The sequence below is a fragment of the Sus scrofa genome, chromosome 16 (assembly GCF_000003025.6).
Source record: "Sus scrofa isolate TJ Tabasco breed Duroc chromosome 16, Sscrofa11.1, whole genome shotgun sequence".
NCBI lineage: Eukaryota > Metazoa > Chordata > Mammalia > Artiodactyla > Suidae > Sus > Sus scrofa.
The window spans coordinates 3,827,567-3,840,029 of record NC_010458.4 but is presented as its reverse complement, the minus strand read 5'-3'; the positions used below and the strand labels follow the sequence as shown (position 1 = coordinate 3,840,029).

At 48.3% G+C, this 12,463-nt stretch overlaps 1 protein-coding gene across 3 annotated transcripts in view; it reads right to left on the bottom strand.

Moving 5' to 3' along the window:
* TRIO (trio Rho guanine nucleotide exchange factor) overlaps positions 1-12,463 on the bottom strand; it is a 230,724-nt gene that overhangs the window by 81,525 nt on the left and 136,736 nt on the right. For all 3 annotated transcript variants that reach the window (XM_021077143.1, XM_021077142.1, XM_021077141.1), the window contains exons 31-32: positions 12,201-12,343; positions 11,508-11,607 (exon numbers count right to left, since the gene is read on the bottom strand). In XM_021077143.1, coding sequence (XP_020932802.1) covers positions 11,508-11,607; positions 12,201-12,343 — 243 coding nt within the window. The remainder of the gene's footprint in view (positions 1-11,507; positions 11,608-12,200; positions 12,344-12,463) is intronic.

Genomic DNA, 12,463 nt, shown 5'->3' with positions numbered 1-12,463 from the left:
GTGATCAACGCATATTTTGTGTGTCATATGTATTAGGTACTGTATTCTTACAATAGAGCACACCAGAAAAAAGAAAACATTATTAAGGAAATCATGAGGAAGAGAAAATACACTTACAGTACATATGTGTATTTATCAAAAAAGCATGAATCAGTGGCCCTGTGCAGTTTACATTTGTGTTTGTTCAAAGCTCATGCTCACTTTAAAACTTGGGGGAAAGGCCTCTGCTTAAAGGCCTTTGGGGGGCTGTAGTGAAATGGCAATAAAATGGGGTAGAGTCAGTCTGCCTGGCGTGGGCAGTGTGGGCGCTGAGCGAGGGCTGCTGGGCACTGCTGGGCACTGCTGGGCTCGGCAGGAACAGCCGCAGAAAAGGGAGAGGAAAGGCGATGGCCAGATCCCAAAACACGAGAGGAGCATGCTCCCCTCTCGTCCCAGCCCCCAGGAGACCCCTTGGTGTGACATTCTGACCCTCTGCCAGTGACCCCAGCTCCTCCCAGGCCCCAGCGTGCGGCTCCACACACTGGCTGCATGGATACAGGCTCATGGCCCATGTGCCACCTGGCTTGAGAGGCCTTTCCCTTCTTTCCTCCTCTAAGCTCACTCCCATTTTCTATGTTCCAAGTCTTAGGCCCTTTGAAGAATATCCACGAGCTCCATAAAGAACATAAACTCCATGATCTCAGCTTGCAAAACAAGTGCATGGCCATCTCTGACCGGCTGCTCTCTGTCAGCTGTGTCTGGCCCGTCTTCCCCTAGGCCACACTCCTCAGGACGGCTCCTGTACGTGCTCGTTACCATCCCTCCCATGGAAGAATCTGTGACCAGCTCCCCATCTCTGGACTGTCCCCCCAGGCTCCAGCCTCCTGTCTGAGGGCCACCACCCCTGCATGGGCTCCGTAACCTCACCCGCTGAGCTGGGTGCTTCCAAGTGGGCATCCTGGCCGGCTGCCTCCCTGTCCTTTCAAAGCGGGGTCCAGGACGTGACTCATTATCCCCCCAGTCTGTTTCTCTCACAGTGCTGCCTTTCGGCTAATAGGGTCACAGTCAGGTGCACTGGTTTTCACCCCCCAAATTCTCTCAGATGGATTCTGATTCCTCGCTTCCTCTGCAGGCCCAGGCCAATCACTTCACTTGATGGACGGCTGCCGGGGGCTCCTGGACGGCCTCCCTGATCCAGGCTCTCCTTCCAGACCACCTGGACACCACCGCCAGAGTCACCTTTTTAAAACACTGGTCCTCCTGCTCAAATTCGCCATCCTCCTACTCAAGAACCTCAGGCACAAATTCCTTATGCGGGCCTCAGACTTCCCCGCTCTAGGGTTCCAGCCCACCTTCCAGGCACGCGCAGCTACGCCGCACATGCTCCACAGCTCGAGGTGGCCGTGACCTCCTGCTGCAGTGGCCCACACACCCTGTGTTCACGTCACCCCTTTTGCTCAGAGGCCTGCCTCCCCAGTTTCTCTAGTCCAGGTCCTGCCACTCCCCTGAGAAGCTGCTCCTCCGTCTACCATCTAGCACTCTGTCCTTAAACAAACTGTGTCTCAATTCTGACGTGAACTGGGTCTTGTGTGTGTATACGTGTCTGCCCTCGGCAGGTGTGTGCCATCCTTCTGTGACTGTCCCTGCCCGAAGTGTGAGGGACTGGCTGGGTTGTCTCAATCACCACTGAGCCCCCTGTGCCAACAAGGGCCAGCACGTGGCCTGTAGGGGGAACTGGTGAAGGGCAGGCTTTCCTTGAGGCCACCTCACGCAGCACTTCGTACCAGCTAGTGGGAAAATACTGGCTGGAGTGAAAAAGGTAAAAAAGGTTTGCTCTAAAAATGAAGGCCCTGTTGGAAAACCAAACCAAAACATGGGCTTCTCCTGTGACCTGGGAACAAGCATTGTGTTCAGCATGGGATGTGCCTGGTTTTCTGTCACCATCTGGGCTTTGGCAGAGGCCCCACGAGAACAGAAGATGGATGACCGGCTGTGGTGGGTGGAAGGAAGGGATGGCAGGCCTCCTGCTGAGAAGCACCCTCTTCCAGGGAGGCCACCAGGCCTACCCCCTGGAGGAGGACTGGGAGCTGTGCCACCTGCTGCAGCTCCTGGCCCCGCAGTGTCCTTGGCCGCCTGCCTGTGCTCGAGGCTGCTGGCCGGCCCTCTGGCCCCCTCATGCTCTTCTCTGCCCTCCTGTTCTAACAGCCTGTCTTTCCAGAGAGAGCTTAGCTCTCAGAGTAAGATAGACATGTGCACTAGACAACCACAGAAAGCAAAACAATGCAAAACTCCCCCATCAAAAAGAATTGTCTTTACGAGGCCACAAAGGACATTTTTCACAAATGATTAATCCCCTTCTAGATTTTATAAATTTCTCTGTGGAAAAGCCATGCTGAGTCTCACATTTGTCCATGAACAATCGAAGATGCTGATGTGAAAATGTTAACGGCAGAGGCCCAGCCTCGAGAAGAATTTTCCCCGTAAAACCCCAGTTATGGAAGTGGTTAATCCCTGTAGCGAAAAGGAGAAATGTGACCCGGGGACAGGCCCCTCAGGCCCCCACTTCCTACGAACCCCGCCCTTGGCCAGAGCTCTCCCAGGCGGCCACTCGTCCACCGGGCCTGACTGTGAGCATGATCCCAGGGTGTCACCACCCCCGCAGTGGGAAGTTCTATGTAAGACACACTGCCTCATCGCCAGCCCGTGCTGCTCGCCTTCTCCAGTTTTAGGCATTTTTCAGACTTGCTCAAAGCCACGTGATAGTCTGCGGATGGGGGAAGGGTGGGAAGGGAGAAGGGGGCTGCCCGGAGGATCGAAGCCAGACTTTCTTTCTGGCTCTGAGTTTTCAGCCCCTTACAGAGTAATCAAAACTATTGGAAACATCTGTGCTCCTGACAGAGTCTGAGAAATAAAAATCAAGGCTGTGCTGACAAAGAATCACATACTCAGTCAACATGCTTTTTTTCAAAGGCTTTAGAGAACTTAATAACAAAATCTAGTATCAGAAGAATCTGATTTCAAACAGTGCGAGAATTATCATTAAACAAACAAATAAAAAAACTTATCTTCTTGGCTTTACCCCAAAGAATCAACTGGCCTTTCCATAAGAATCCCCTGCACAAATCTCTGAAGGGGAGAACTAAATGAACATTTTCTAGTCCAGAAAAGAGACAGCCCATGGATTTCTGTCTCAATGTGCACATTTGAATATTTTAAACTTAGTCCAAAGCTTGTCTTTAAAACCAGGCTTGTTAATTAATAACAACAACAACAAAAACATTTTTTGGTATAAAAGACATAACTATTTTGAAGATGCAATGCAAGTCATTACAGCCTTTTATAAAGAATTAAACTCCTAATGAGAGAAAGTTCAGATAATATACATCATTAACAGGTCTTATTTATTGTCAGTGACATTTCTACCCACAGTGACACAATTTCATTACTACACTGAAAGAGTTACCATTCCATTTATCTAGTTTAAAAATTCACTTTTCCTTTCCAACCATATTTTGTGAAAGTTTTCAAATGATCATTTCCAAGTCTATATATTTTATGGACTTTCTATTGTGGGCTCTTTACAACACACATTTAGTTTAGGATTAAAGTTTATGAAAAATCTCAATTTCTATGACTCACATTAACTTGTGACATTCTTATCAGAAGAGAGTTTTCCCAATTTTTCTGCTTTTCACCTTAAAAAAATTTAAATGTGGTGACTAAAAAGCATGAAATGGACTTAACTGAAGCACGGACCACAGATACTATAACCAAACGCCTCCTCCAAGACCACCCTGGTCCTTCTGAAAGGGCTGCCGGGGGAACTCCGTGACCCAAGTGCACAATTAGCAGAATCAAACCAGGGTCCTTTTGCCTGAATTCTCTCAGTGACTGAAAATGACTCAATTGCTATGTCTCACCCCAAAGAATGCAATACTCATCTCTGGTCATAGGCAGGCAAACTCTAACAACTGCCACACACAACAGACTTTAATTACTTTTAATGTTTTCTGGAGAAACCATGTTTCATCGTTTTGCTTTTTGTCCGAACCCAGTGGGTGACAATATCTGAAGCAGAGCCAGGGCTGGGGGTTTCTCACCCTGTGGCTCCAGCACCCCTACCCCACCCCTGCGCTATAATGAGGCCCTTCTACATTACAAGAACGTCTGGTTCTTGAGACAACGGCAAACACCTGGTTCGGATCACTGCCCCCACCCCCCCGATGAGCTCTCAGGCAGAGCAAGGCAGTGCTTTACGACTGCGGGCGGATGACAAGGTCCTCCCTGCAAATGGCTGGGCTTTGAGAGCCCATGATCCAGTGCAGGTGGGGGCCTGTGGTCTAATAAAAGCCACCTTCCCCGAAAGAACAGAGTGTATCAACCTGTGAACAGTTCCAACCCACAGCCCAATGTGGTGCCACCACTCAGAAGCCTCACAAAAGGGTCATGCGGTTTGGGGAGGTTTCACACAGAAGGGACGGAGAGTGGTTCCTTGGTCAGAGGGGATTAGAAAGTACAGCTCTGCTGGTGGTCGCGGTTACAGGAGAAAGCAGCCCCTGGCAGCCAGAACAATTCCCCAAGGCGATGCTCACCACCCAGGCTTCTCCCTGGGCAACTGCGAGGAGGCCAGAGGCTTGAGCTGATCAGCAGCGACCCTAACGATGCGACCGCCAGGCCTCTCTCTTGCTCACTCCAACCCCAAGGCCAAGTTCACAGGAGGAGCCGTCACAAAATCTACTACTGGGTTCCCAAGAGGACCCCTGGGAAGGCTCTCCCCTGTGGGGGTGCAAATAGAAATCTGTCAGAACTGAAAAATGGTGAAGATGGCAAAAATTTTATGTTTCTTACCACTCTTCTAAGAAAAAGAAAACAGGAAAAAAAAAATCTGTAAGAAATGTGAGGAAAAACTCTTTCAAAAGCAGCAGCTTACCACATTTTACCCAGAAAAGAGAAACTGAGGACAGTATTCAGGGAGGTTAAGCCTTTACTCTTTGCTAATGTGACACACACTGCTTTGTGACATGAAAACAACTCTTGGAAGACTTCCTTGACTGTGACACACATGAGGTGCAACAGAAGTTAGATTATCAGGAAGCTAAATTTAGAAGAGCTAACTAAAAAGGCAAACTTTAAAAAAGTCAGGCCAACCAGAGTGAGGACAGCTCCTGTGTCAGGCCTCCAGCCTTCTTGGAAGTGACCTTGGCCAACGTCACACCTGTGCTCACTCTGAACATTTCAGCAGAGGTGCCAGACCATGCTGAGCGGGGCTGCGGGCTGAGCTGTGGTGCATGAAGGCAAAGCTTTGTGGCTGAGATGCAGAAAAAGGAAGGAGGGCTGGGGGGCAGACGGCTTGACCCCACCTGCACTTCTTTCAGTCACAGGTCCTGGAAAGCAAGATGACTCTGAGGACAGTTTAACCCAAAGGAGCCTGTGTGCTGCATTTGCTGAGTGGGCAAGACAGCCTATTATCCAGAAAAGTTTATTTGAAATGCCCCTTTTGGAGTTCCCATGTGGCTCAGTGGTAACAACCCAGCTAGCAGCCATGAGAACACAGGTTCGATCCTTGGCCTCACTCAGTGGGTTAAGGATATGGCATTGCCGTGAGCTGTGGTGTAGGTCACAGATGTGGCTCGGATCCTGTGTTGCTGTGGTTGTGGTATAGGCCAGAGGCTACAGAACTTCCATATGCCCCACGTTAGGTACTAGAAGGAAGAAAAAAAAAAAAAAAAAGAAAGAAAGAAAGAAAGAAAAAAACACCCCTTTTTTTGTTTTCTCAAGAAGTAAGGTATGATGGCCAGGTAAGCAGCTGACTGGGCCCCTCACCTGAGAGGAAGAACAACCAGAATATACACCTGCCTCAGGTCTGAATCAAAACCGTGCTGTCACCATCAGTTGTGACTTTGACCAGTACTGTCAACTTTACACTAAAAACACTTCTCCAGGCACCACTATCTTTAGAAACACTTTTGTTACATTTCTACCTAAACTTCGTATTTTTGAATAATTTGCCTCTTCTTAGAACTGAGGCTCTCTACTTTAGCAAGGGGGATTTTGTTTTTATGACGAAAGTTAGCGAGGACTGCATTCATTCTGTGGTTTTATGAGAGAACTTAAGAAGCTTGTTAAAAACTACAGAAAGCCACAGTCATTTAGAAAGAGAGAGGGGATCAACGCCAGGTGCCACCCTCATCAGGCTGCCAAGCGGGTGGTGCCCTCGTAGGGATCCGACCCTGTGAAGAGCATGGAGCGTCCTACACACACGAGGCCACAGCGTGGCGCACGTGGAGGAAGACAGACAAGTGGCTGGCAAAATCTTTCCAACAGGAGTCCCCCACTCAGTATGGGGTCGGTACTTCGCTGTTGGGCCACCAAGATGCAGAAGTCCAGGCACTAACTGAGCAAATCTGCCCTTATTTAGCACAGCTTCTAGCTCCTAACAAACATGATTAGCTTCTAAACCCATTGCACCTGGGGCGGCTCAGTGAGAGGCCCATGTGGACAGCGAACCCCAAAAGCTAGCGACCAATGTCAGGCCCACCAGGGAGGGAGAATAAAGCAGTTATCAAAATGAAGACACAGTGAGAGCTAGTGTCTATCCAGCGCTCCGTACCCATGAGGCACTGTTTCCACACGTGCCTTGTTCTGCTCACAGCCCTAGGCGGGAGGAGTGCGGTCCCCATTCACAGAGAGCCCAGTCACTTGCCCAAGGCTGCTGAGAGGCCTGGCTGGGGCGCCTCCTCGTTCTCACCCCTGCTAGTGGACATTACATGCTCTGCTTACTGTACAAGGTCGCACTCTGAGCAGAGTTGGGACTCTGATGTCTGGAATATTCTGTTTGAGGGGATCAAAACTAGGTGCTGTCCTTAGAAAGGCTTCTAAATGAAATAACTCTATTTCACACCCATGCAGGCAAATCCCGAGGCCCCAGGAGACGCAGAGCTCTGCAAGGCCAGGAGCCCAGCAGGTCCTCTGAGTTGGGCTTCCTCTTGCCTCCGGCACCTTCAGGCAGAGGGGAGAGAGGGAGCTCAAGCCGCTGGCGCCCAGTGCCTGGTGTGCAAGGAATGGGGCTGAATGCAGGTATGAGGCGTTCTTAGGTAGGCTGAACATGGGTTTCCTTTCCCAGAATGTGGATCCAGCCATTATTTTCAAATGCACTGGCATTAATTATTTTGTATACTACCTCACCATTGCAATTTACAGATATCCATTTAAGTTCCTATGGGGTAGCCTGTCACTTCACCGAGGGTGACTGACTTTAAATTACATAAAATTTCATACCCCAACACAGCACTATATGTGCTTCATGAAAAGTAACTGAAACCATTTATTTTTTAAAATGTGTGGATTCATATATTCATATCATAAGCTTTGGGCAGTTCATGCCAAGTAACAAGTCTCAACTAAACTTCTCGTTCATTACAAATAAGAACCGGGCAACTTCAGACCTAAAGAAGGCTTACACCTGGTCCCCTGCTGGCTGGGGCCACTTTTTCACAGACTGTCCCGACTTGGCTTGGTGGTATTTTCATACTGACCTCCAGATGCTGTTCTACAGACGCCTGTGCTTGATTCTCATGTTTCCTATTTTCCTTATATGTTTTTTAACAGACAAGTAATGCAGACAGAAGGAAAAAATATTAAAAATGCTTCTTTAGTATGCTAAAAATATTTAGCTCCTATTCAGCTCTAGTGTGAAATAACAGGGTCTAGACCCCACTGGGTAATTAAATCCACATTCTGGTTCTGGCTGCAGCTCCCTGCTGCTGGGTGGCCCTGCAGGGTCGTGTAAGCTCCCTCGTCTCCTCCGTGTACTGAAGGTTTCTCCTCCCTACCTCAGGGAGACGAGCTCAGGACAAATGAGATAAGGATCTGGCAAGCATTTGATTTCTTTGGAACCCAAATTACACTTTCATAAGATCACTGTATCAGCACAAGGACCATTAATATGGGGAAGAATTGGTGCTAAAGTCCCATTTGGAACAAAGAGGTGGCATATTTTAAAGCTAATGTTTTCTGGGAAGGTGGTGTGGGCCTGTGGCCTGTATCTGGGACCAGCCTTCTCTGGGTCTGCTAACAGTGCCCCCTGGAAAGAGGGCGTCTCCAGAAGCCCCTCCTTAACAGGCTCCTCCAGAACCTTCTGAGCCTCATCTGAGAGTTACCACAGCCCTGGGCAGATAACTTTTCCTAAAGAATTCTCCAAGAGGCCAAGCCAAAAACATCCCCCCACCCAGCTCCTGAAATGGAACCAAACTCCATGATAACAACTAACTCAGAACAGACATCATAAATTAAGTCAAACAGGCAGAATATGGTTAAGTAATTTCCCTTGCCAGATCTATCTTATCTGCCCGTGTCATCAGAGGCTGTTTAAGCTTGAAATACGTAGCATGGAAAGAACCTCGAGATATACGAAAAGTTACTGCCATTACAGATGGGGGGGAGAGGTTTCTTGGTTAAGCCTAGTCCAGAAAAACAATGCATTTTACAAACTGACTCAGAAAAGGAGGCATGTTCCTCAGTGTACTTTCCCAAATCACCTACTGACCCTGAAATGTTTGTTCTATCAGAAGTACGGAAAAGGAAGAGTTCCCATCGTGGCTCAGCGGAAACAAATCCGACTAGGAACCATGACGTTGTGGGTTCAATCCCTAGCCTTGCTCAGCGGGTTAAGGATCCAGTGTTGCTGTGAGCTGTGGTATAGGTTGCAGATGTGGCTCAGAACCTGCGTTGCTGTGGCTCTGGCTTAGGCCGGCGGCTGTAGCTCCTGTTAGACCCCTAGCCTGGGAACCTCCATATGCTGCGGGTGTGGCCCTAGAAAAGGCAAAACAGGAAAAAAAAAAAAAAAAAAAAAAAAAAGTACGGAAAGGGAGATGGCTACAAGAAAACCTTCTAAAAGCAGAGAACACACTCGTGCAGACATACGTGCGGTTACAAATGTGGACCTTCTTTTGTATGAGGCCTCATGGGTGTATCCCTCAAAACTCCAAAAGCTGGCTCATCTATATCAAGTCTCACTTGCTGTTTATTCTGCCAAATGCAGAGCCCAAGAACCCATGGCAGTTGTATAGTCTTAGGAAGACATTTCATCCCTTTTGTGTAGTTCTGAGCCTATTAAGGACCCAAGGTCTCAATGAGGGGTATTAAAATACATGCCATGTCCATTTAAGACAGTTGCAGAGTGTCACTACTCAAGATGGTTTAGCATCATGAGAATGGCAACCTGAGAGTAGTCACAGTGTCACCCCACCGCCCCCACCCCCTGCCCGGTAAGCACAGTGAGAGCCGAGGCTGCATTGGAGGAAGTGGCCCTGGAGGGTCTCTGAGCTATAGGCTTATGTTCAGGGAGAATATATTAGGTGAGGTAAATAGGAACTGAGGAATTATACCTCCACAGATAAAATACTTAAGAGGCTGTTCTTTAAAAATTCTAATACCGCAGTAGACGCCAAAGGCAGAATGATTAATTTCTGCAGACCTATATTTTTGTTTGTGATCTATTCATCTTCTCTCACTGGGTATAAGAATTCGTGTTTTATTAGCAACAGGTCCTGGGATAATGCCTTATTTTTCCACAGGAGTTATGCAGGCTCAGTTCCAAAGTCACATAAGCCTATTATGCTGTAACAGATCCCAAGAAGAACTAGTTAACCTCTCCCAGCTCCAGGATGGAGCCTGACCTCTGGGGCAAACCTGCGGTGACCCCCAGGGAACAGGCTGGGGACAGGCTGTCAGGGGACAGGCTGTCCCGGGCACGAGCACCTGAGTGCTCCATGGGCCAGGGGCTCAGAGTAGTGGGCTGAGAGCCGGGGGTCCCTCACCAGAGGCAGGGGGCATTTCTGGACTCTCATCACCACCTATTAGTACATAAGCCACCTGAGAAACAAAGTTGCCCTGTCTTCTTGGACCACCTTCCAGAAAAGTCTTAACACCCCTTCCAAAAGGCTGAATGACTTACATTTATGTTTCTCTAGCCATTTTATTCAAATAACTTATTTTCAAAATAAACTTTTAAACTCAGTTCTCGGGTAAACCCCTCCAGCTGGGGCAGTGACGTGCAGCCCCAAGAGTCTGTGAAACCGCCTGTCCCCTTAGCGTGATCCACGATCACCTCTGACTTCTCCTTCAGGTGGAAGTCTTGTCTAATGATTTAGGTATAACTCCATCACTTTGATTATTATTTTTTTAAAAGAAAATCATCAGGATTACTCTAATGAAATGTTTCCAATTCAAACTTTGTTTTCTCAGCCGAATGACTGTGGGTGGGGCCGCAGGGAGAGAGCCTATTAGGTAGCAAATGCCTGAACACGTCATTTATCTTATTCCTCATTATTACTACTGATGAGAAATATTTGCTGAATGCTAATACACTGAGCGCTGATCAAAATCGAATGAGACACTGTTTTTATTCCCCATCCTGCTGCTCTCAGCATTCTGTGTTCTAGGACTTATGACTCATTGAACTCAGAAAGCAGGCTGAGAAAGAGCTAACTGCTCAAATTAGAAAGGTTCTGAAAATGAAATCATTGTGGGAAAACAGTATTTTTAAACCTACTTATCTCTGTCCCGGAAACATTCAATACCACCAATTCTTCTGCTAAACCAAGTGAGAAAAGGCTGGGACTCCAAGACTTGCCACCTGAAACAGCTCCCAGTGCCACACCCTGTTCTGTCAGCAGTTGCTTCCAAATGGCAGGGCGGTCAGGACATCGAGCCGAGCGGGCTGTGGAAATGCCGTGCAAAGGCAGACTCTCCACTCGGGACTAAGGCCTCATGTGGGGAAGTACAGTGAGAAACCCTGGAATTCTGAACTATGGCAAGTTCAAGGAAACCCATATTTGTTGTCAAATAGTTTATTTTAGGAACTTGGTCTAGCATTCTAGAAACAGAACAGGCCTCCCCTCAATAGAGGGAGAGGCCTCGTGGATGTCGATGTCCCCCATTGGCTGTTACAGGGGACTCGGGCATCTGTGCATCACGTAAGCCCAAGGTTCCAACTTCTCCTGTCAGCTTATTCGTAGGTTGCTAATTCTATCAAGAGGGAATCACAGGACCCTCCAGGCCACTACTGCAGAAGGTAAGTCTGATCATCCTGGTGGGTGGCCAGCATGGCGCAGCCCAGTCCAGGGGCACCTGTGCGCTGAGAAGGTGCCTCAGGGTCAATGTGCAGATGCTGCAGCCGCTGCTCCAATCAGAGGGGCCCCACTCTTAGGGACACACAGGGGCTCTGCGTAAGATTCAATTTATAAGAATAGGGGCTTCTGCTTAAGAAAAAATAAAAAACTGCCTTAGAACTCCCTGATAGAAAACCACGTAAACACATGGGGAAGGGCAACTGAATTTTTTCTGAATCCTTAGGGCTAAGGTCTTCTCACCCTGACACTCCAAATCTTTGCTCCTGGTACCATGTCCTGGCACCTCTCTTAACCATGGCAACCGTGTGCAATGCTGATGACCAAGTGTCATTTATTGCTACAAAGAGGCTACTTCGCGTCAGATCGGAGACCAGCCGCGCTGACACTCTGGTTTACCTTGTCGCTGTCCAGCGTGTTCTGAGATGTCCGGGAGGCGATGGAAATGGTATCAGGCTGGCTGCTGCCGTCTCCTTGGCTATCCAGATCCTCTCCATCCCTGCAGACACAAAGAAACTCCTGACACCACTGGGCTTGTCTTTCAAGACCATAAAGACAAACTATCGGCTACTGGAGAGATAACGGGTTTGTTTACAGACGTGCAAATCGGTCTGCATGACTGAGGCTGCCACCGCTGTATTACTGACAGTCACTCTTCACGGAGAACCGGCTTTGTGCTCAGTACTGGGCAGAGCATCTAACGTCTATCCCACCATTCATTTTTCCCAACAATAAAACACAGTGATAAAATCACCGCCCCTTTAGAAATGAGAAGCAAAAACATTGAGAGGCTACATTAACTTGTCCAAGGTCACATGCATGACCTCTGCATGTGCACAGTTTAACACCTGGGGTGGAAGAGGAGAATGATTAGGGGTTCGCAGACAGACCCTCATTTGCTTTAGGCTGAAGGAGGCTGCTGTCTTGATGAAGCAATCTCATGACTAAGGATGATGTTCTAGAGGAACTCTATCTTTTAAAAAAGTGTATCCCTTGAACATTTGAGAAAAATGACTTTGAAGAATAAGGTAACATGGGCTTGTTCATTCCCTTAATAACAACAAACTTCCACGAAGATGCCGCGGCACTGACCTCCGTCCTTTCTGCCTCGTGGCCGGGGCGGTCTTGGGGATGTGGATGGGCTCCTTCAGGGCGCCTTTCAGGTGCACAGTCCTTTCCTGGATCACTTCCCGGATGTGCTTGATCCAGTCCTGCTTGTTTTCTATACTGGAGGCCTTGACAAGGTGTTAGAATTGATCAGGATCCAGAAGGGCCCGTTCTAGAACCTGCACTAACCACACTCACTCAGGTCTCCACATTCCTGGAGATGCCCATTTAAACAAGAACTTTTCAGC